This window comes from Ascaphus truei, chromosome 5 (genome assembly GCF_040206685.1).
Source record: "Ascaphus truei isolate aAscTru1 chromosome 5, aAscTru1.hap1, whole genome shotgun sequence".
Lineage (NCBI taxonomy): Eukaryota > Metazoa > Chordata > Amphibia > Anura > Ascaphidae > Ascaphus > Ascaphus truei.
Window position 1 is genome coordinate 282310718 of NC_134487.1, and position 25691 is coordinate 282336408.

The following is a 25691-nucleotide window of genomic DNA, read 5'->3' on the forward strand; positions in this document are numbered from 1 at the left end:
CAAGAGAAAACATCTAAACAGCGCGTCTGAAAGAGCGTCGCCTCCTGTCTGCTTTCTTTTCAGGATTTTGTGGTGGGGCAATTTAGGCTTAAACACCTTTCAATATATTTTCACTATTTTGTTGCTCAAACTATATCTAAATTGTCTCCATTGACCCCATATACCATCACCTGTCACTTTTCACCCATTCCTTTCCACCTCCCAACCCTTCCCCCGGACCCCCTCATCCTCTGCATTGCACCTCCCACCTACCTTACCCTCCACCCTCTACAATTCCCAACCCCCATACTGCACCTTCCCTCCCCCTCCCCCCCCCCCTGCATCTCCTGCACTGTACTTCAAAATATTATGAGGGGATGTTATTTGGGAAAATTATGAGGGATGACAGTATTTGGGGACATTATGAGAATTGTGTTATTTGGTGATACTAAGATAGGGGACATTATTTGGTGACACTACGATGGGGGACGTTATTTGGTGACACTACGATGGGGGACATTATTTGGTGACACTACGATGGGGACGTTATTTGGTGACACTACGATGGGGGACATTATTTGGTGACACTACGATGGGGGACATTATTTGGTGACACTACGATGGGGGACATTATTTGGTGACACTACGATGGGGGGCGTTATTTGGTGACACTACGATGGGGGACATTATTTGGTGACACTACGATGGGGACATTATTTGGTGACACTACGATGGGGACGTTATTTGGTGACACTACGATGGGGAACATTATTTGGGGACACTACAAGGGGAGTGTTATTTGGTGACACTATGAGGGGGAACATTATTTTGTGACACTGAGTGGGGGGCGTTATTTGGGGACACTACGAGGGGGGATGTTATTTGGGGACACTATGAGGTGGGACGTCATTTTGTGACACTGAGGGAGGAACGTTATTTGGAGACACTACAAGGGGGGACGTTTTTTGGGGACACTACGAGGGGGGGCATTATTTGGTGACACTATGAGGGGTAGCGTTATTTGGGGTACAGTATGAGGAGGGACATTACAGGAACTGAGGTTATTTGTGGATATTAGAGAAAGTGACGTTATTTGGGGATGTCATTAATGGTTTCTTGCTGTTCCCTCAGAACAGAAGATATAAGAAGAAAAACAAACTTGTGCTTCAGGCATGTGCTGCCCCTATGGACCATCCAGACCCTTCCTTGACTGCCCCGGGACCCCAGAGCTGCCCCCCAGAGAATGTGCTGTCTGTGCCTCACATCACGTATGATCACTCTGAGGTCGAGAAGAGGGAGATCAGCCTCCAGGGGCCGGCAGGTAACGGGACCATGCGTACTGAGAGGGGATACAGTGTTACAGAGGATACTCTGCTACCATGTGTGTGTTAGAGTGTTGCAGAAGGAGGTGTGTGTGTGTTTGTGTGATACACTGTTACATAGGGAGCGGTGTGTGTGACACAGTGTTATAGAGAGAGCTGTGTGTGTGTGTGTGATACAGTATTGCAGAGGGAGGTGTGTGTTTGTGTGATAGTGTTACATGGGGAGCGGTGTGTGTGACACAGTGTTATAGAGAGAGCTGTGTGTGTGTGTGTGATACAGTGTTGCAGAGGGAGGTGTGTGTTTGTGATAGTGTTACATAGGGAGCGGTGTGTGTGACACAGTGTTATAGAGAGAGCTGTGTGTGTGTGTGTGTGTGATACAGTATTGCAGAGGGAGGTGTGTGTTTGTGTGATAGTGTTACATAGGGAGCGGTGTGTGTGACACAGTGTTATAGAGAGAGCTGTGTGTGTGTGATACAGTGTTGCAGAGGGAGGTGTGTGTGTGTGTATGATACAGTGTACAGCGGGAGCAGTGTGTGTGATACAGTGTTATAGAGAGAGGTGTGTGTGTCTGCGTGTGTCTGCGTGTGTGTGTGTGATAGTGTTGCATGGGTGCTGGGCTACTGTGTGTGTGATACAGTGTTGTCGGCGGAACTGTGCGTGTGTGATACAGTGTTGCTGAGGGTGGTGTGTGTGTGTGTGTTACAGTGTTGCAGAGGGTGGTGTGTTTGTTACAGTGTTGCAGAAGGTGGTGTGTTTGTGTTACAGTGTTGCAGGTGGTGGTGTATGTGTTACAGTGTTGCAGAGGATGACATGTGTGTTACATTGTTGCAGAGGTAGCGGGGTGTGTGTGTGTGTGTGTGTGTGTGTGTGTGTGTGTATAATTTCTGTATATGGCGCCCGTGGTGTACTCAGCGCATTACAGAAGAGACAATACAGGGAATTCTAGTACAAAAAGTGCCCAGGAGAGTTTACAATGTACTGTAAGTGGTATGTTGGGAGATTTACAGAGATAGCAGGAGAGGGAGTAAGTGCAGTGGATGGCAGTGTCTGGCCTTGATAGTGGGTAAGTGCAGTGTGGCTGTGCTTGCCCATGATGCTTGGTAGGAGTGACTGTGGTTGTGGGGCAGCAACCATCAGTCCAAGCTTTTGAAAAGCTTCATTGGAAAGTTCTGTTTTTGCAATGAAACGGTGGAGAGAGAAGGTGCTGGGCGTATGCTGAGTGTCAGGCGAATCCGCAGGGAAAAGGCGAGAGAGCAGTGGAGACAGTTATAATAAGAGAGTAGGAGACATACGCGATTAAAGTCGATATACGGGGAGGGGCAGATGAGTGGAGAAACTTTAATGTAAGAGGGAGAACTTTGTAGGGGATCCAGAACTTGATGGGAAGCCAGGAGAGGGATTTAAGGAAGAGGTGATCCTGTTCTGGGACAGCAGAGTGATTCTTGCTGCAGAACTTTGGATAAATTGCAGAGGAGGAAGTTACGAGGCAGGGAGACCTGTTAGCAGTATGTTACAATAGTCCAGGCGGGAGAGGATAGGGGCCTGCAGTAGGGTTCGAACAGTAGAGAGACAGAGTAAAAGGTGGATTTTGGCAATGTTACGGAGGAAGAGGTGACAGGTTGAAGCCAGAGCATGGACGTGAATGGAGAATATATATATATATATATATATATATATATATATATATATATATATATATATATATATATATATATATATATATGCAAATATAGCTGTGTGCTCATCTGCATGTCTTAGGCAGGTCTGCAACCCCGCCTTTCCCCATTATCATACTGCACTTCCACTGCAGCAAGGGATTCTGGGAAATGACATGCAAATGAGCACACAGTCTGCTGTATATACGCTCCCTCTGTATATGTGTACACATCGCTCCCTCTGTATATGTGTACACATCGCTCCCTCTGTATATGTGTACACATTGCTCCCTCTGTATATGTGTACACATCGCTCCCTCTGTATATGTGTACACATTGCTCCCTCTGTATATGTGTACACATTGCTCCCTCTGTATATGTGTACACATTGCTCCCTCTGTATATGTGTACACATTGCTCCCTCTGTATATGTGTACACATTGCTCCCTCTGTATATGTGTACACATTGCTCCCTCTGTATATGTGTACACATTGCTCCCTCTGTATATGTGTACACATTGCTCCCTCTGTATATGTGTACACATTGCTCCCTCTGTATATGTGTACACATTGCTCCCTCTGTATATGTGTACACATTGCTCCCTCTGTATATGTGTACACATTGCTCCCTCTGTATATGTGTACACATTGCTTCCTCTGTATATGTTGTGACATAGTCCAAAGATGTTAGGCAGCTTTCTGCCCCATTTTAGAGCAGAAAGTGCAGGAATAGCTAAAAATGATCCGTTCCACAGCTTCCCATTAACTCAGGCAGCTGGATGGAAAATCCAGAGCACAGATTACAATGGCTCTAGTTCTCCCTCACCTGCTCTTCTAATCACATGCACAGGTATTTAGAGCAGAGAGGTTTTGCATTTCACTCTCTCCTTGGAGCCTGGGGGCTGGGGGTGTCGCTACTCTCCTGCATCCAGTATCGAGGTTGACGGCCTCTCCACGTATCACAGTACCAGAGGATTTGCCTGGACACCCCAAACAGATAAGACAAACAAATGGTTACTGCTGTTGCTAAAAGACTGTGCTGTATCTTGTGACCCTAAATGAGAGAGCATTGTTTTAAGCTGGGGAACCAGTTTAGTTGGCCAGCAGCTGTTAGAGAGACTGATTTTGATGTGTAGTTAGATCCCTGAAAGGGATAGGATTTTGTTTATATAGTTTGGTTTCTTTTTACTTGAAATAACAGTGTGGGAAATACTGTAACAATGAAATGAGTGAACTGCTGAATGAAAGTATCTGAGTACCTCTAACCTACACATGTTAAAGCTGCAGTACCTTACTTGGATGAAAATAAAGCAGGCAGAAGCCTGAGTTAAGCAGCTTAATACTTTGCATGATCCTGTTTTTGTATTAAATAACCCTAGAAGACTGTGTCGGGAAGAACCCAGACAGACGTCAGCACTACAAAAGAGGGGCGTTTGTCACATATGGTGGAGAATGCGGGCAGACACTAAAGTCTGTGGGTTTGCAAATAAATGCGGGGGTTTAAAATGGCCGCCCAGCTGAAGTAAAATACAGATGCTATGAGTGAAGTCTGTTCCACTGTGTATATCAGTTGTGCTTCTAGCGTACACAGAGAATGTGCGAAGTGTGGATGCAATAGCACCCTGAACCCAAACAGAAAACCAAAATGTTTTGCTGAAGAAAAAAAAAAAAAATTTTTTGCATCTAGCAAGTGCTGTTTGTAAAGCTAATGCCTTTTGCTGAAGTGAGTGAATTTGCAGCTAGCAAGTGCTGTATGTAAGTTGCTGAAGTGAGTGAAATTGCAGCTAGCAATTGTCCCTGCCGGGTTTCTAAAATGGCCGACGTGAAATGTTTGTTGTGTAATGTACGTAACCATACAAAACAGTGTCCCTTCAGGCCATACTATGATCACGACCCTGGAGGAGAGCCGTACCTACAGATGAATTTAGTATGCTGGGCCTGTCGTGAAGTAGGTCACATGGAAGATGTGTGCCCCAAAATTTTCAAAGACAAACAGCTGCAAAAGCAAGCAACGCCCTGTGAGTGCAAGCAAGATGTGGAAGCTGATAACAGTGAGTGTGTGCCCAGGACCACTGATATCTCTGGAGCTAATAAAGCAAAAAGAAAGAAAACTGTTCCTCAAGTCACAGGGGAAGTGACCGAGCCACTTGAACCTGCGCTGTCAGGACATGCGTCAGAAAGGCGCCGAGATGGCACATAGGGCCTGGCGCAATCGTCCCAGGAATGACGACACGCCTAGAGATGACAAAGGCTACTGCTACCACCATAGGCAGAGAGCCAAGCGAATCAAAGAAAACAAGAACTGACTGGAAACTATGCTATGAGATGTCCCAGAAAGATGTGCAAAACTTCATCACAGAGTTGGGGGTTTCTCGGCAAGAGGCTAGCGCGCTTAAAGCAGAGCTGGAACTCTCACGCCATGAGGTCTACGCTCGCAGCACAGAGCTGTGTACATTGAAGAAAACCTATGAGAATACCCTGAGTAATTTAGAGACTGTAAAAAGAGAGAATGTAAGTCTGACACAGAAAAATTCAGACTTGACTGACCAGATCAGTGAAAGTGATGAGAAGCTTCACCAAGCAGAAAAAGTGGAGAAGCAATTGATTCAGGAAAAGTTAGAAATGCAGGAAGCACTGCAGAATACAGAATCAGCGGCGATCCAGGCGACACAAACTGCAGAGCAAGCACCAGAAAGAGGTGAAGACCCTGAGGGAGGTCTGGCACGATCAGGTTGAAGAGCTGCAGAAGCAGATGGCTGAGCGCGAGATACAGTGCGCCAAGAGAGAGGAGGTGTCCGTCCGTCAGGTGGTTTGCCTGACACTGCGCTATAAAAGCGAGATGGCCGATATCTACAAGCAGCTGGACCACACGGCAAATGAGGGGGCCCGGCTGCAGCTGGAGCTGGACAAGACCCGGAAGGAGCACCTGCAGCTGCAGGTCAAGAATAGAGAAAATGAAACAGAGTTAAACCTCGCTCTGAAACAGATGACGGACATGGGAGAAGCGGCTAAAGTGGTTCAGTCGGGCTATCAATCCTACCTCCTAACCAAGCAAGCTGTACGTTCCTATACGTGTATCTTCAATGCTGTTGCAATATTACGATTTGCTATAAAGATGAAGTTGGAGAAAGAGATTCCAAGGCTAAAAGAGACACGGTCACAAAAGGAGACCAGGGAAAGTAAACTCAATGCCCTCACTGATGACAAAGAGGAAGGAGAAAGAATTGACTTTGATTGTGCTGCTGTTATTCCAGAAACAGATAGGCACCCTCCTGAGAATATACTCCCTGATCTGGAATTCAAAAATCCAGATCCTCAATTTCATTTACGTTGTCCAGAAGATTATCAAACTAGTGGACACACCCAGGACAACACAGAAGATGTTTTAGCCAAGTGGGTGGCAGTTCCTGAAAACACAAACTTGTTGACAGATCCTGATGACATGGTTAATATGGACTACGTTTGTACAGAGGCAACTAGGTCTCCAAAACCCAAAGGCCTGGTAATGGCCACAAAAGGGAAATCAAAGATTGAAAAGAAAAAACAACGAAGGTTAACATGGCGCCTGAATAGTTCCATATCTCACCATCCTGGACCACACTGTGGAGCCAAGGAGAATCTGGTCCAAGGGTCTCATCAGAAGCTAAAGAAACAGTCCAGTCATTTGCAGGTTGCAGCGGGCTATGAAATAAAGTCAAAGGATGCAATAGACTGGAAGTCAAAAAAAAAAAAAAAAAAAAAATGTTTGGGGGAACTGACCGATTTATTTTTTTTATTACACGTGTGGACTATGTCACGGACACTTAACTATGCAAATAAGCATTTTGTCAATATTACAATGTTATATTGGTTCTCTGTGTTGAAAATGTAGCTAAACTACAAATTAATATACAGGGTTGATGGCCCTTAAGATTACAAGGCTGTAGTATAAGAGAAAAAATATTGGTAGCTTACAATATGGAAAAAAAAAAAAATGCCCTTTTCGGTTGGTAAATTTATAATGAAGTTCATATTCGTATCATGTGAATACTTAATATTGTACTGAGGAGTTAGCTCAAGTATTTCAGGTAGGACGCTCACCCCAGTGAGGTCCATGGCCGCTCACCCCAGTAGGTGTGAGCTGGGGAGGGGGATATGTGACATAGTCCAAAGATGTTAGGCAGCTTTCTGCCCCATTTTAGAGCAGAAAGTGCAGGAATAGCTAAAAATGATCCGTTCCACAGCTTCCCATTAACTCAGGCAGCTGGATGGAAAATCCAGAGCACAGATTACAATGGCTCTAGTTCTCCCTCACCTGCTCTTCTAATCACATGCACAGGTATTTAGAGCAGAGAGGTTTTGCATTTCACTCTCTCCTTGGAGCCTGGGGGCTGGGGGTGTCGCTACTCTCCTGCATCCAGTATCGAGGTTGACGGCCTCTCCACGTATCACAGTACCAGAGGATTTGCCTGGACACCCCAAACAGATAAGACAAACAAATGGTTACTGCTGTTGCTAAAAGACTGTGCTGTATCTTGTGACCCTAAATGAGAGAGCATTGTTTTAAGCTGGGGAACCAGTTTAGTTGGCCAGCAGCTGTTAGAGAGACTGATTTTGATGTGTAGTTAGATCCCTGAAAGGGATAGGATTTTGTTTATATAGTTTGGTTTCTTTTTACTTGAAATAACAGTGTGGGAAATACTGTAACAATGAAATGAGTGAACTGCTGAATGAAAGTATCTGAGTACCTCTAACCTACACATGTTAAAGCTGCAGTACCTTACTTGGATGAAAATAAAGCAGGCAGAAGCCTGAGTTAAGCAGCTTAATACTTTGCATGATCCTGTTTTTGTATTAAATAACCCTAGAAGACTGTGTCGGGAAGAACCCAGACAGACGTCAGCACTACAAAAGAGGGGCGTTTGTCACAATGTGTACACATTGCTCCCTCTCTATATGTGTACACATTGCTCCCTCTGTACAGGCATACCCCGCTTTAAGGACACTCACTTTAAGTACACTCGCGAGTAAGTACATATCGCCCAATAGTCAAACAGCAGCTCACGCATGCGCCTGTCAGCACGTCCTGAACAGCAAAGTTGAACTCCCTACCTGCACCGAAGCTGTGCACAAGCGGGGAGACTATAGAGCCTGCTACAAATGCATTATTTACATCAGTTATGCACGTATATGACGATTGCAGTACAGTACATGCATGGATAAGTGGAAAAGGTAGTGCTTCACTTTAAGTACATTTTCGCTTTACATACATGCTCTGGTCCCATTGCGTACGTTAATGCGGGGTATGCCTGTATATGTGTACACATTGCTGCGATCTATAACTATAGTGAGACTTCGTTTTTTGCTATACTCCACTTACTGAGCCTCGTTGCTTGGCTGAGCCTCGTTGATCGGCTGAACCTCTTTGCTAGGCTGAGCCTCGTTGCTAGGCTGAGCCTCGTTGCTAGGCTGAGCCTCGTTGCTAGGCTGAGCCTCGTTGCTAGGCTGAGCCTCGTTGCTTGGCTGAGCCTCGTTGCTAGGCTGAGCCTCATTGATTGGCTGAGCCTCATTGCTTGGCTGAGCCTCCTTGATAGGCTGAGCCTCATTGCTTGGCTGAGCCTCATTGCTAGGCTGAGCCTCATTGATTGGCTGAGCCTCATTGCTAGGCTGAGCCTCATTGATTGGCTGAGCCTCATTGCTAGGCTGAGCCTCATTGATTGGCTGAGCCTCATTGCTAGGCTGAGTATCATTGCTAGGCTGAGCATCATTGCTCATATCCAATCTTTGGAAGACCCCATGCACGTAACTAGGTTATTACAACCAGCGCATCAGCTCAGTTCTCATTACCCCCCAGGGGGTGAACACCATTTTTCACTCCACTGTAATTTAGGAGCACTGTAATGTATCTGTGTTTCACGATTTCTCGCTGTATCTATTTATAGTATGCCTACATTTGCAACTTGAGCAATACAAGCTGTTTTATTATGTACTAATATTCCTCTGCAATACTCTGTATGGGGGAGTGCACCACTAGAGGGATTTCTTCTGTGTACCCGCTGGTACATTTTCCGCATCTTTCTCATCTCCCAGGTAGCACACACCTATTAATGCATTATTATGTGAGTTTAGCAAGGTTTTTCCCTATTCGTTATGTATATACAGCACGTACATACACACACACACACACACACACACACACATATATATATAGGCACATACATACACACGCGCACATATACATAGACACATACATACAAGCACATACATAGACACACATACGCACATATACATAGACACATACATATATGCACACATATATATAGATACATGCACATATACATAGACACATGCATATGCACATAGACATAGACACATACATATGCACATATGCATAGACACATACACACATGCATGCACATATACAGGGACACATACATACATACATACAAGCACATACACATAGATACATACACACGCACAGATACATACAAGCACATAGACACATACCCCCTGGTCTGACCTTCTCTCCCCCGCAGGGAGGTGCCGGGCAGATAAATCTCTCCCTGATGTCTCTCGGACAAACAGTTACACGGAAGACATGGACGCGCTGAGCGAGGAGAGTGCACTGCCCACAGTGACGGACGTGTCACAGTAAGGACCCCCCTGTCATTCTGTGTTACACTGTTATTGTCTGTATAACACTCTGATTAGCTGTATACTGTCCGTGTCTCTGTCTATCTCCCAGATGTTCATAACAGCAGCTGTTTATCTCCCCTTACAGCAGCATGAGCAGGTGAGTGTGTGCACGCTGTGTGTGCACGCTGTCAGTGTGTGTGCGCACACTGTGTGTCTCTATGTTCCCATGCTTCTGTAATGTGTAACACTGAACACTTTCGCCCAGATTCAAACAAAAGGGCGTTAAGGCTGCAAATTCGTAGCACCGTTTAGTGACTCTGGCGGGCGGGTCCGAGGTTGGGGAGGAGGGGGGAGGATGTCTCATGCTTGTGTCTGGTGTACAGAGGCACCAGTGCAGCAACTTTGGATGTCAGTGTGTGTGTTAACATGCAGTGCACATGTATACAGTGCACATACAAAAACTGGGGCAGTGCACACATATACTGCATGGATAGACAGACTGGGGAAGTGCACACATATACTGCACGGATACACAGTCTGGGGCAGTGCACACGTATACTGCATGGTTACACAGACTGGGGCATAGCGCACGTATACTGCACGGATAGACAGACTGGGGCAGTGCACAAGTATACTGCACGGATACACAGACTGGGACAATGCACACGTACACTGCACGGATACACAGACTGGGGCAGTGCACACGTATACTGCACAGATACACAGACTGGTGCAGTGCACACGTATACTGCACGGATACACAGACTGGGGCAGTGCACACGTATACTGCACGGATACACAGACTGGGGCAGTGCACAATATACAGCTCAGTGCACACGTATACAGCACGGATACACAGAAAGGATGCTCTGCAGTCAATGACTCCCTACAGCTAAGGGACACATATATAGCTCAGTGCAGTGAGAGCTTCTCACCTCTGGGTGGCGCTAGATTCCTGCCGAAAACAGCAGCTGTTTGGCACATTTAATGTACTTTTAATGTAAAGTTTGAGTTATTGGACATTTTAAAGATGGAATCTTCCTGAGATGTACAATGGGTTGATCCTGTGTTACATGACAAGCTAAACATTCCGCACTGGTACACTTTAATGCAATTAATGGCTGGTTTCACTATGTATGCACTGTACATATGTGTGTATGTATATAAATTTATACAGATGCAGCGGCCGTTATTCGAACACATCACGCGTTGTATACCTCGGAATACCCATGTCATGGCGCGTCATTACCGCGTGTTGACTCGTGTTTTATCGAGTGCAGAAATTGTGCAAATTGACACAGTACTGTACAGTACACATTACAATTCATTCATTTCTGCCACGGAAACGCGAAGAATTGCACCCAAAGAAATCGGGATCCATGAAATTCAAACAAATCCACCACGTGATTGGCAGCGCACACGAAAAAGGCTCCGTGATATGTTCAGATAACGGACGCTGCATCTGTATATTATCATTCTCTTCAGCCCGTGTCGTAGCACTGCTGGATTAAGGCCTCGTCCAGGGTTGCTGCTTGCTGAGGCGCGCTTCCGCTCGGCACTGAGCCCCTACAGCCGCAATTAGAGCGGCTTTAGCAGGGGCTCGTCTACGCTTCCGCAAGCGCGCGGAAGCGTAGGTTTTAGCGCAGGGCCGGTCACGTGAGCGGTTCGCCGAATGAGGGCGAACCAGCTCCGTGATGTCACTGGCCCGCCCCCGACATGCCCCCTGACTAAGGCCACCCGCTTTCCCTGAGCCTCAGCACGCCAGCGGGGAGCTTGGCCGAGGCCTAAGCCTCGCCAGTGATCTCCCAGGTACTGCGGTTTCAATAATAATAATAATAAGAGCATGTTCTTGTATAGCGCTGCTAGTTTTACGTAGCGCTTTACAGAGATATTTTGCAGGCACAGTCCCTGCCCCATGGAGCTTACAATCTATGTTTTTGGTGCCTGAGACACAGGGAAATAAAGGGACTTACCCAAGGTCACAAGGAGCCGACACCGGGAATTGAACCAGGTTCCCCTGCCTCCAACTCCGTGCCAGAGTCAGTGTCTTTCTCACTGAGCCGCTCCTTGTCCCTCCTTTCAAGCCTCTCTTCTCCACGTTGCTCCAACACATTTTCTGATTTCATCCTCCCGTCTTACTTTTGGTCGTCGTCTTGGTCTTTTAGATCTCTCGTGGAATCCAGTCGAGTTCCATCTTTGTCCAACGATGGTCATTTCTTCTTGTGATAGGTGCCTGCCCGGCCCGCTGCCATTTTAATTTATTCACCCCTGTGATGATGTCACACACTCTTGGTCTCGAACCCATTCATTCTTTTTCCTGCCTCAGGTAGTACCCAGCATGCATCACGCCATACTTCTTTGCGTTGTCTGAAGCTTCAGAATTATCTTCGCTTTTAGGGTCCAAATTTCACATTCATACGTGAGCACGGGCAGAATACACTGGGTCTAACACTTTCCTCTGGAGACACAGTGGATGGTTCCGTTGAAAGATTGTCTTGTTTGTTCAAAAAGAACATCCGTCCCATCTTCATTCTCCTTTTGATTTCATTCGAAAGGTTCCCATCCTGTGGTGGGATTCTGCCGGTTCGCACCGGTTCGTGCGAACCTGTTGCTAAAATGTCACAAGTTCGCCGAACCGGTGCTTGAGTCTCTTACCCCGCCGGGCGGCGTCTCCCAGTATCCTCTCCCTGCATATCTGCTCAATATGGGCGCGCAGCGCCAAATGGCGCCGCGTTGCCATGCCAACCTCATCCCGTGCCATCCATTGCTATGGCAACGAGGCGCTACGTGACGTCATGACGTTACGTGGTGCAGCGTTGTCATTGCAATGCGGCACCATGTGGCGCCGCGCAGCCATTTTGAGAACATTTGCAGGGGGAACATGCTGGGAGACGCCGCCCCCCCCCAGGTAAGAGACGGTTGTTAAAATGTAGAATCCCACCACTGTTCACATCTATTATTACTTGCCGGCCAAGGTAGAAATAGTTCTATTCCATTTCTTTCGATCTTTGTAGAGTTTACCCCATTGTTTTGAACATCCCTTTGGTCTTGCTGAGGTTCATATGGAAGCCCACCTTCTTCTTTGCTTCGGCGTGTTCTCTGATTTGTTGCTGGAGGTCTTTTGGACTTGTGGCAAAAATAATAACGTCATCTGCATATCGTGGGTGACTCAAGCACTCGCCATTGAATTCATTCCCTTTCATTCCCAATTTAATGTCCTGAGCAATTCTTCAAGTGTTTGCTGAGAAAAGCAAAGGCTCCCGGGGGTACACTGAGTGGGTTCAGCGGGTAGTGGGTGGCTGGCCCCCTCCATCACAGTAGATGACTCACCATTGATTTTGATTCCTTTTCTGCCCAATGCAATGTCTTATACAATTGTTCAAGTGTTGCTGTGATAAGCTTTGGCGACACGGTGTCTCCCTGCCGACTCCCTCGCTGATCCTTATCTTGCTTGTATCATCATGTAATCTATTGGTTGATGTGACATTCTCATAAATGTTCCTTATAATGTCCATGTACGCTTCTTTAACTCTTTGTCTTCTTAATCCGTTTAAATCCGCTGCGGTGTTGACAGAATCAAATGCTTTTTTTTGTAATCTACAAACCCTAAACTGAGTGGTAAATCATATTTATTACTTTGGGAAACAACTTCTTGTACGACTTGGATGTGATGTGCTCCATTGTGTTGTATCCACTACAAAATCCTGCTGCTGTTCTCTAGGCTGGGCAAAGTCCATGGTCTGTTGCTACTGTTTAGGGGGTATCTTGTAAGTGATTGGAAGTTCTGGAGGTCTTCTGTGTCTCCTTTCTTGTGGATGAGGATGACTACGACATTATTCCATTGCTCTGGCATTTTCCTGTTCTTCAAGCATCATGTAAAGAGTTTTGCAAAGATTTTCTCTACTTCTTCCCCAGCTTCTTCCAAGATTTCACTTGTAATTAGATTTTCTCCGGGAGCCTTCCCATTCGTCTTGGATTTGGTTGCCTTCGACACTTCCTCTGGAAGGGCACATGGTACATGATTAGTGTTTTCGGCTCGCTCTTCCCCTGGTGGATTATGCCCCATGTTATCTGTGTTCTTGTACAATTTCATGTACAAGTCCTCAACTCTTTTTTTATGACAAGTGCCCAGCCTTTTATTATTGACCCATTGTCTTGTTCGAGTTCGTGATTTGCCTCTTCCCAATCGTAAATTGCTGCTTCTTTAAGCTTTTGTTACCTTGGATGGTGTTCTCGCCAGTTGCATTTCCCTCCATCTTTGGTTACCTGCTTGCGGATTGTGTTACATAGCTCTGCGTATTCAACTCTTGTTGCGTCTTGGGATTGCTTCATTCTGTAGTTTTCACATCTGATATTTTCTTATCCTGTGTTTTTGTTGGCGATTCTTCCAGTTTTTTCCAGCGCTTTTAGCTACAATCTTCATAAGTTCTTCATGATTGTTTGTTAGTGTCCCTATGCATGTGGAGGAGGCTGAAGTCATTTTTAGCTCTTGTTGAATTTCTCTGCTATTATTCTTGAGGTTCTTAATGTTGATTGTGTTTGTCTTTTTAAGTATGTGCGTGCGTGCGTGTGTGCGTGTGTGCGTGTGTGCGTGCGTGCGGCAAAATAGTAAATGTAAAATAATGTAAATAGGACTGCTCAAACTCTGTGATTATTTAAAACCAATACATTTCTTCCATCAAAACACATACTGGTTAGTAAATTAGTAAGGCATCTGTACCATGGAAAATTGGTAAGCAGATGGAAAAACATACTATGCCAGTATATTTAAGTCTGTGTGCACACCAGGGGCGTAGCTATAAGCCCGGGCAAAGCCCAGGGCCCCGTGCTCTTGGGGGGCCCGCTCTCCCCCCCCTGTCGGCGGCCTGGCCCCCTGCCCGCACATTAATTCCCTGAAGCGGGCAGGAAGCACAGAGGGAAATCCCTTCCTCTGCATGTGGGTGGGGCCTGGGTCAGGGGGCGGGGCCCCGAGATGCAGTAGGGAGGACAGAGGGAAATCCCTTCCTCTGCAGAGCCTCCGTAGGTGGGCGGGGCCTAGGGCAGGGGGCGGGGCCTCAAGTAGTGCAGTGTGGGGCTGGAGCTGCAGCCTGAGAGACAGGCTGGGGAAGGTGAGAGGGAGGGGAAGGGTTAAATCACAGGGGTAAAAACAGACATGAAAGGGAAAGGATACAGGAAGGAAGCGACACAGAGAGAAAATGACGTACAAGAGAGAAATACATAAGAGGTAAAGAATGACATGAGAGAGAGAGCAGAGAGAGAGAGCAGAGAGAGCAGAGAGAGCAGAGAGAGAGAGAGAGAGAGAGAGAGAGAGAGACCAAAGAAAGAGAGAGAGAGAGAAAAGAGAGCGCGCAGAGAGAGAGAGAGAGAGAGAGAAAAGAGAGCGCGCAGAGAGAGAGAGAGAGAGAGAGAAAAGAGAGCGCGCAGAGAGAGCAGAGACATGAGGGAGCCCTGAATAAAAATGTTCCCGGGGCCGCACATTACTAGCTACGCCACTGGTGCATACTGTATATGCGGGTATTAAACAACATATTTTGAAACCATATCACATTGGCTCGGAGACTTTAGGACTTCACGTGCCTGTGATTGCCGCCTAATTCAGTGGTCCTCTGGCTGGAAGTCTGATTGTTTCACAGCTTGCTCCTCACTCGGTACGTTCGCCGCTTCTGGGCGTCACATGGTCAGTGTGGGTCACGTAATACTCCGGAGCTGGAATCAGTCTGCTTCTCTCTGATTTCACTAAGGAAACTTTGTTGCACACCGCTGTAATGGCCCCAGCTGGGCTGCTGTCGGTAGCCCTCCTGCAAGTGTCAAAAACTCCTCCACTCATGCACAAAGAATGTATCGGTGCCAAAAAAAATAACAGACCAGGAGCAAAGGGGAACAAAATTAATGTTTTAATAAAAAATGTAAATAGACAATAGATAACATTTCCTATGTGTGACAATAAAGGAGATCAATTAGAGTGAACAAGATAAGTAGGTCATTTAACAAAAAAGGAGTGTTTTGATGACAATATTGTACCATTTGTCACTAAATATACTCCAAATGAACATTGGACCTACGTTTAATTAACCACAGTTTGACTTGCACCAGTGACTGTGGTTTATGTCCTGATTTGTGGCCTTTAGTATGTCGTTAAAACCTACAAGAACTTAAAGGAAAGGATGGCAGGAGATCGATCCGCCACCAGAACTGCCGAGCGGGATAAAACTACAGACAGCCCAGTTGGCAAAGGTGGTAATTGTTCAAGTATGCTCCTCTGCCAGGACGTGGAGTGGATTTACTAACTCAACACTAGCGATGTGAAGAATGGTTAATCCCCGAGTCCAGTGCTCAAGAGCTGCCCGCAGTATATGCAATTCAAATGGTAATAACGTGATGACTATCTGGCTGATATACAGGCATACCCCGGTTTAAGGACACTCACTTTAAGTACACTCGCGAGTAAGTACATATCGCCCAATAGGCAAACGGCAGCTCACGCATGCGCCTGTCAGCACGTCTTGAACAGCTATACCAGATCCCTACCTGTACCAAAGCTGTGCGCAAGCGGGGAGACTATAGAGCCTGTTACAAATGCGTTATTTACATCAGTTATGCACATATATGACTATTGCAGTACAGTACATGCATCGATAAGTGGGAAAAGGTAGTGCTTCACTTTAAGTACATTTTCGCTTTACATACATGCTCCGGTCCCATTGCGTACGTTAATGCGGGGTATGCCTGTATCTATAAATACAGAGATGCATGTACCTGTGGACCTGCAAACAGGAGGGAGGGGGGTAAATATAGCGGTTCCACCAAAACAGAGCCGCCGGACCACTCACCGGAGGGTAAGTCCCCCCCGCAGCTAGCAACCAAGGACTCCCGGAACCCCCCACTAACCTGGGGTCACACAGTCTCCGCTCCTTGGCGTTGGGTACTCACAGAGATGATGCCGGTGGACAGCTGTTGATCCGATCGCGTTAGTGACGTAACTCCAGACGAAAGTAGAGTAGGATTTAGCGATGCAGGAAGGCGGTGCACTGCTGACCGGTTGGTGAAAAAATTAAATCCTCAAGAGTCTTTGACAAAGTTCCTTGCTGGAACGAAACGTCAGAAGTTTTTGTTCACGTTATGTGTTTCTTCTATCTTGCTTATTAAATCAATTTTTCAATGATTTGCGCTTGAGGATTTAATTTTTTCACCAACCGGTCAGCAGTGCACCACCTCCCTGCATCTGTAAATCCTACTAACTCAACACTGCGGCTCCCGAGGGACTTAATGAGACCTTACATTTAGGTTGGTTCCTAAAACGATAAGGAGCATGTCATGAGAGGCTTGTGTCTCTCTTTCATCTCCTGCACCAGCGGTGCGCAAACTGGGGGGTGCGAGATTAACTGCAGGGGGGGGGCGCGGGGTTTACAGAGGCCCCGCGCGCTTCCCGCAGGCACTTAAATTAAGTGCCGGGGAAGCAGCGAAGGCCTCTGTAAACTGTACTTACCGTGGTTCAGCCGGCATCTGGAGACGCGTCACCATGGCAACGTGGCGTCAAATGATGCCACGGGGTCATGTGACGTCACGTTGCTATGGCGTCATCACGCCCAGACGCCGGGAACCACGGTAAGGAGGAGGGGGGGGGGGGGGGGCGCGGAGAGCAGCAGCCGGCAGGGGGGCGCAGGGGAAAAAGTTTGCGCTCCCCTGGCCGAAACACTGAAACCTTCCATTCCCTCTTCTTCACCAACATTTGGCGCGTCAACACTTTCCGTGGATTAGCTGTATCATCAGCATGTACCGTTAAGTTAAGTGAGACTTCAACAGAGTTTTGATCTAATTGGAAGATGACCATACAGTATGACATTATCAGATCTGTTGCTCACACGATCAGTTTGAACATTTGGTGGAATCATGCCATGTTGCCTTGGAACTGAAGCTTTATATGATATCTCTGACACTCTCAGACCTTTGATCCCTACAATGGGCTAGGATTCCTAGGACTGGATACGATACAGGTCTAGACAGTGGCCAGTCTAAAGATTTACTTAATAACCTCTTTGGCATTATTAAAGTGTTATTTTTTCCGCACTCTGGAAATACAGAATGGACCGTGAACTTATTGTGTTGGATTCGTATACTAATTGACCAACGTACGACCCCGATGAATTTCTCGGAGACCAGTGGTGCTTTCTATTTTGGCCACATCTTCATAAACTCCTCATGGACTTATGTTCCATCTTCAGTCTAATGAATGACTGATACCGATGATACTTTTGATTTCTATTGTTTTCTACTTAGCCCAAATGTTAGGCCGCGCTTATAGTGCCGGCGACGGCAACGTGACCGATGACGTCACCCACCGCCACTAGCGAAAGTTAAACTTCAGTTTTAAGCGACGTCGCTGGCAACAAGGCCAGTGACATCACGAAGGGGGCGGGCAGCGCTCTCTGATTGATTGGTTTAGAGACAGTCACATGTGGCGACTGTCTCTAAAAAAGCAAATTTACCCGGCTTCAACATTTTTGTTTGCAACGTCGCTCTGTCGCGCTTACTATAAGCGCTTGCGACGGAGTCCAGGGATTTGTTTTGGATCGACGTCGCCGTTGCCAGGCACAGCCCAAGGAATGTACAAGCAACGTATGTGCTACTCCAACACCTTTGGTTCGAGGCATCATATTAGTGTTCCGGAACTATTCATTTTCACCTATTTTTGTGTGACCATCATTTGTATATATGTTTAATTATTCTTCTTGTTATTAGGGATTTAATCTTTGGTGCTACGTCTTCATCACAGCCAGCGTCTTTGACTTTTCATGGTGACCCCTTCAGTTGTTTTTTGCACCGTTTTGCCACATTTAACTGGTGTCTGTGTGTATATATATATAATATATATATTTTTTTTAAGTTATGGTGGGTGAAAAAAGCAACAAAAAACCTCCACCGTTAGCATATAGCCAATAAAGAATATCACTTGTGAGCATATTCACATGTCTTAGAAAGTTCTGCAACCCCTGCCTTTCAACCATTATCACCTAGCATACAGTGCAGCCAACTGCAGCCAGGGATTCTGGGAAATGACCAACCTCACACTGATGAGACCCATCAAGGTTGAAATATGTCTGTGAGTGGTTTGACTTGCTTTGCTAGTCCCATGCTGTGCTTAAAAGCTGTGTGAATGGCGATGCATTTGCTTAAATGGGCTCCATGTGAATGGATATTCCAGGCAAAAGGTGACACATTGTGTGCTCATTTGCATGTCATTTCCCAGAATCCCTTGCTGCAGTGGGAGCATTGTATGCTAGGTGATAATGATTGAAAGGCAGGGTTGCAGACCTGTCTAAAACATGTGAATGTGCTCACAAGTGATATTCTTTATTGGCTATATATATACACACACACACACACACACACACGTGTCTGTGTGTGTGTGTATATATATACACACATATACACGTGACCCCTTACAGACTCCAGAACTCCTTCCTACTGTCTCTGTAAGTTCTCCCTACTTACCACTTAGATTGTAAGCTGGTCAGGGCAGGTACTTCTTTTCTTAATGTTACTTTTATGTCTGAAACGCTTATTCCCAATATGTGTTATATTATTATGTCACATGCATTACTGATGTGAAGCCCTATAGACATAGATGGCGCTATATCAATAAAGACATACATACATATAACACAAAAGAAGTAGAGGGCAACCACCATTGAGGACACCCAAGAGCACCGCTGACACTTCCTTATCCACCGGGTACCTCACTCGTTACCAGGATCACAAATGGGAATCTGTCGGGAAAATGGGGCCTTCTACAGTGGATAGTGTTTCATAGAGCACGTGAGCTCGCAAACAAGCAAGAGAGCTATTGAACTATACGGTGCAATGAAAGGGTTTACAATACAGACAACAAAAAGGAATAGTGCATAAAAGCCTCCAATTTACGAGGAGACTGACCATACTAAGTGCTTGGTGCTTCCGGTCAGAGGTTGTAGGTCAGGGGTCTTGGGATGATAGTCCTTGGTGCAGGTGAACAAGTCCTTAGCTGCAGAGATTCCAAGGTTCAGTCATTATCGCTCCCAAGGTGAGGCAGCACTACGCTTATTTCCCCAGGCAAGACTACTGAAAACAGTTCTGGGAATGCGCAGATATGCTGGGCCGTCTTGTGTTGTGTAAATGTGTTTACTTGTTGAATTAGCCAATCGGAAGCTATGGATTACAAATTGTCCAGTCAGGGTGAGCTCTAGAGTGGCCAATCAGGGATGAGGTGTGCCCAGGCTCCAGCCCGCCAAGCCGAGATTGTGATTTGGCCATTCAGGATCACGCATGGGTCTTTGGCCAGTCATTTAATCAGGGAGCGCTGTGCTTTAAAACATAGGCCAATAAGGAAGCAGATAGACCCAGACAGTCTGGTGGAACCAGGAGTTTAAATGGCTGGCCATTCCGATCACACGGGGCTTTCAGCAGTCGGTCACATTGGCCTAAAAACAGACAGGCACAAGAGCTATACACAGGCAATGTAAAGAAAGAGGGTGGGAGCTGACGTTGGGAGTCGCAGCAGGCGAGCGAAAACCTTTATTGGTGCCCTACTGCCTTTTACCGTCCCAATACCCTGCTATACTCACACAGTTGCCCTGCCATATTTCTGTTATACATGCCCCGCAGAGCATTGCACTTACACGTGACCCAGCACCGTATTGCACTGTTATACATGACCCAACCGAGTATTGCACTGTTATACATGACCCAGCAGAGCATTGCGCTGTTATACATGACCCGGCAGAGCATTGCACTGTTATACATGACCCGGCAGAGCATTGCACTGTTATACATGACCCGGCAGAGTATTGCACTGTTATACATGACCCGGCAGAGCATTGCACTGTGATACATGCTCTGCAGAGTATTGCTCTGTTACCTGGCCTGTGCCTGGTTTCTCTGCCATGTTGCATGCCGTTCTGGTTGTGACATCACATGTGGGCGCTCAGCTTTCTCTACATCTCTGACCCAGGCTGACGGACGTCCACAGAACGGCGGTGAAGGTGACACGCAGGATGCAGTACTTTGTGGCCCGCAGGAAGTTCCAGGTACGAGGCGTGAGCGACCCACTGACTGCTCTGCACAGCTATTATTATTTATTATCTTTCATTTACATGACATGCCAAACCGCAGTACAATGTAAGGGCAAGAACATAACATACATACAACTTAAATCATAAGGAAACAATAGTAATAAGGTCCTTGCTTGAAGAAGCTTACAATCTAAAAGGAATGTGGGATTGATGATTCAGGGATCGTGGGGGTTTAAAGCCACTCAGCATGGTATTACCGTAGGCGTGTCAGGAGGGTGCAGGGTAAGCCTGTTTAAAGAGTTGGGTTTTGAGGGAACGTTTGAAAGAGTACTGTAAATGGCGGAGGAGAGTGATGATGAGGGGTGAGGAGTTCCACACTGGTGCAGCTCTGGAGAAGTCTTGGCCGTGAGAATGAGAGAAAGTAATGAGGGAGTAAGAGTCCCGTAGGTCACTGGCTGAGTGGAGACTGTGTGTGGGAGAATGCTCAGGGATTAGATTGGAAATATAGAGAAGGGGCCGTGTCTCGAAGAGCTTTGCAGGTGAGATCCAGAACCTTGGATGTCATTCTGCTGGGTAGGAGAAGCCAATGGCGGGATTTCACAGTGAAGCAGGAGAATGTAGAATGGTTGGTGAGGTAGATAAGGCCTCATTCAGCGTGCAGGCTTCGGAGGGAGGGCGTGCTGCCGTGCGTGCTGCCGTGGGACACAATGTATTCAAATTGAATACTGGTTGTCAGGGTAGCAGCTGCCCTGTCTCCGAAGTACGGAGTTGACGCTGGCTACAGTTTCAATAAACAACTCAAGTCGTTTTTTGAAGCTGCAGCAGCGTCACTGGGACCTCGGCAGCCAATGAAATCATTCTTGAGAATGATTTCAAGACTGCAACTTGGATCCCTAACCTCAGGTCTGTAGCCCCCCCCACCCCCCACCACCCCCGCCTCCTCAACTCCTGAAAAAGTCTGCTGGGGAGGATGCACACACATCGCCCAGCAGACTGCCGCCCTCCCTCCCGAACGCCCTCCAACTCCTGCCTCTGGCACCCTGAACGAGGCCTAAGCCTGGCATCAGCATTTAGGATGAACAGGGAGGGGGACAGACTGGGAGAAGGTTACAATGGTCCAGTCTGGATATTAAAATATGAATTCGAATTTTGGTGGGAAAGAGTGAAAGCGGAAGGAATTGGTGAGGTACTGAATGTGTGGTATAAGGGAGAGAGAGGAGTCACATCTTGTTTGTGATATTGGTAAAGTAGTGGTGTTACCTATTGTCAGCGAGAAGTCAGGCATGGGGTTAGAATTAGAGGGAGGGGAAATGACTCATTGTTTTGGACCTGTTGAGTTTGAGGCAGAGGTGGGGGACATCCTGGAGGAAATAGCAGAAAGACAAATAGTGACACAGGTCTGGAGAGAAGGAGAGAGCTTCTTCAGGATAAGTGTGACAGGCATGCGTAAAAGTTACAGGGGAAGAGAGGTTGAAGAGGTGGGTTAAAGTAGGAATGATTGTAGTGGAGGGGGAGAGGAGACGATGTGAATGAATAGGGTCGCACAGGTTGTAGGGGGTGAAACAGAGCAGGTGGGAAACTTCCTATTCAGTAACCCGTAGAGACGAGTCAAATGAAATGTAGGGGTAAAGCGGGGGCAGCGTGGCACCTCTAGGACTGGACAGTGCAGGGATATAGAGTCTGTGACCTCTAGGACTTGATGGGGGGTAAAGAACCTTGCACCTCTATGATTGGACAGGGATACAGAGCCTAGCACCTATAGGTGTGGATATTGTGCATGGATATTGTCCTCTAGAACTGGACAGTGCATGGATACAGAGCTTGGCACCTCTAGAGCTGGACAGTCCATGGATACAGAGCCTGGCACCTCTAGGATTGGACAGTGCAGGGATACAGAGCCTGGCACCTCTAGGATTGGACAGTGCAGGGATACAGAGCCTGGCACCTTTAGGATTGGACAGTGCATGGATACAGAACCTGGCACTTCTCGGATTCATATCTTTCTGACTGCTTCCCTCCTCCCCCCCCCCCCCAGCAAGCTCGTAAACCGTATGACGTGAGGGATGTGATTGAGCAATACTCCCAGGGCCACCTCAACATGATGGTTCGGATCAAGGAGCTGCAGAGGAGGTACCGGCTGTGACAGCCAGCGGGGACAGGGGCAGGGAGTGACCGGGGTACAGGAGACAGAGACGGATTACCATGTCACTGCATAGTGACAGAGACCTGAAACCCATTGTATGGTGACACGTGACAGCCAGCGGGGACAGCGGCAGGGAGTAACCGGGGTACAGGAGACAGAGACGGATTACCATGTCACTGCATAGTGACAGAGATCTGAAACCCATTGTATGGTGACACGTGACAGCCAGCGGGGACAGGGGCAGGGAGTGACCGGGGTACAGGAGACGGAGACGGATTACCATGTCACTGCATAGTGACAGAGACCTGAAAACCATTGTATGGTGACACGTGACAGACGGAGGGGGCATGTACATTTCCCAAATACAAAGAGCAGAAGCTGGACGTCCCTGTAGCCACCAACAGAATAAATCTGTCCCCTCCTAATGTGTCACCTGTCGCTCAGTGACGTGCCTGATATTTGTGCTCTCCATACAGACTGGACCATTCACTGGGGAAACCCGGGCTCTTCCTGCCAGGTACACATTAGTGTGTGTGTGTGTGTGTGTGTGTTTTCAGATATACATGTCTTCTGTGTGTGTGTGCATGTGTATGTGTGTGCGTATGCGTGTTTCTGTGTGTGTGCATGTGTATGTGTGTGTGTATGCGTGTTTCTGTGTGTGTGCATGTGTATGTGTGTGCGTATGCGTGTTTCTGTGTGTGTGCATGTGTATTTATGTGTGTGCGTATGCGTGTTTCTGTGTGTGTGTACTTGTGTGCATATAGCTTCTCTACTATAGCTATCATCTGTGTGTGTCTATTATCAGGGAGGCAGCACGTCTCAGGGAGTCACAGTGCAGCACAGGGAGTCACAGTGCAGCACAGGCAGTCACAGTGCAGCACAGGGAGTCACCGTGCAGCACAGGGAGTCACAGCGCAGCACAGGGAGTCAGTGCAGCACAGGGAGGCACAGCGCAGCACAGGGAGGCAAAGCGCAGCACAGGGAGTCACAGCGCAGCACAGGGAGGCAGCGCGGCACGGAGTCACAGCGCAGCACAGGGAGTCACAACGCAGCACGGAGTCACAGCGCAGCACAGGGACTCAGCGCAGCACAGGGAGTCACAGTGCAGCACAGGGAGTCACAGTGCAGCACAGGGAGGCACAGCGCAGCACAGGGAGGCAGCACGGCACAGGGAGTCACAGCGCAGCACAGGGAGTCACAGCGCAGCACGGAGTCACAGCGCAGCACAGGGAGGCAGCACGGCACAGGGAGTCACAGCGCAGCACAGGGAGTCACAGGGAGTCACAGCGCAGCACAGGGAGTCACAGCGCAGCACAGGGAGGCAGCACGGCACAGGGAGTCACAGCGCAGCACAGGGAGTCACAGGGAGTCACAGCGCAGCACAGGGACTCAGGGACTCAGCGCAGCACAGTTAGTCAGCGCAGCACAGGGAGTCACAGCGCAGCACAGGGAGTCACAGCGCAGCACAGGAAGTCACGGCGCAGCACAGGGACTCAGCGCAGCTCAGGGAGTCACAGCGCAGCAGCACAGGGAGTCACAGAGAAGGGAATCACAGAGCAGCACAGGGAGTTAGCACGTCACACGGAGTCACTGAGCAGCAACACAGGGAGTCACAGCACAGCATAGGGAGTCAAAGCACAGAGTCGCAGCACAGCAGCACAGGGAGTCACAGCGCAGCACAGAGGCGCAGCACAGGGAGTCACAGCGCAGCACGGAGTCACAGCGCAGCATAGGGACTCAGAGTCACAGCACAGGGAGTCACATCGCAGCACAGGGAGTCACAGAGAAGGGAATCACAGAGCAGCACAGGGAGTTAGCACGTCACACAGAGTCACTGAGCAGCAACACAGGGAGTCATAGCACAGCATAGGGAGTCAAAGCACAGAGTCGCAGCACAGCAGCACGGAGTCACAGCGCAGCAGCACAGGGAGTCACAGCGCAGCAGCACAGGGAGTCACAGCGCAGCAGGACAGGGAGTCACAGCACAGGGAGTCGGAGCACAGCGCAGGAAGTCACAGCGCAGCACAGGGAGTCGGGAGTACAGCGCAGGAAGTCACAGCGCAGCACAAGGAGTCGGAATACAGCGCAGGAAGTCACAGCGCAGCGCAGGGAGTCGGAGTACAGCGCAGGGAGTCGGAGTACAGCGCAGGGAGTCGGAGTACAGCCCAGGGAGTCGGAGCACAGCCCAGGGAGTCGGAGCACAGCGCAGGGAGTCGGAGTACAGCGCAGGGAGTCGGAGCACAGCACAGGGAGTCGGAGCACAGCGCAGGGAGTCGGAGTACAGCGCAGGGAGTCGGAGTACAGCGCAGGGAGTCGGAGCACAGCCCAGGGAGTCGGAGCACAGCACAGGGAGTCGGAGTACAGCGCAGGGAGTCGGAGTACAGCACAGGGAGTCAGAGCACAGCACAGGGAGTCGGAGTACAGCGCAGGGAGTCGGAGTACAGCGCAGGGAGTCACAGCGCAGGGAGTCGGAGTACAGCACAGGGAGTCGGAGTACAGCACAGGGAGTCAGAGCACAGCACAGGGAGTCGGAGTACAGCACAGGGAGTCAGAGCACAGCACAGGGAGTCAGAGCACAGCGCAGGGAGTCGGAGTACAGCACAGGGAGTCAGAGCACAGCACAGGGAGTCGGAGTACAGCGCAGGGAGTCGGAGCACAGCGCAGGGAGTCGGAGTACAGCGCAGGGAGTCGGAGCACAGCGCAGGGAGTCAGAGCACAGCACAGGGAGTCGGAGCACAGCACAGGGAGTCAGAGCACAGCACAGGGAGTCGGAGTACAGCACAGGGAGTCAGAGCACAGCACAGGGAGTCGGAGTACAGCACAGGGAGTCAGAGCACAGCACAGGGAGTCGGAGTACAGCGCAGGGAGTCGGAGTACAGCGCAGGGAGTCACAGCGCAGGGAGTCGGAGTACAGCGCAGGGAGTCG

General features: G+C 48.3%; 1 protein-coding gene across 12 annotated transcripts in view; it reads left to right on the top strand.

Moving 5' to 3' along the window:
• Window positions 1–25691, top strand: part of LOC142496031 (potassium voltage-gated channel subfamily KQT member 1-like) — a 92564-nt gene that overhangs the window by 59427 nt on the left and 7446 nt on the right. For 10 of the 12 annotated variants that reach the window (XM_075602292.1, XM_075602291.1, XM_075602289.1 and 7 more), the window contains 5 exons: window positions 1111–1300; window positions 9475–9589; window positions 20562–20637; window positions 22658–22752; window positions 23242–23282. In XM_075602292.1, coding sequence (XP_075458407.1) covers window positions 1111–1300; window positions 9475–9589; window positions 20562–20637; window positions 22658–22752; window positions 23242–23282 — 517 coding nt within the window. Of the gene's footprint in view, window positions 1–1110; window positions 1301–9474; window positions 9590–9683; window positions 9732–20561; window positions 20638–22657; window positions 22753–23241; window positions 23283–25691 lie in introns of those variants that run through there. The other 2 variants (XR_012801886.1, XM_075602293.1) reach the window with 2 other exon arrangements.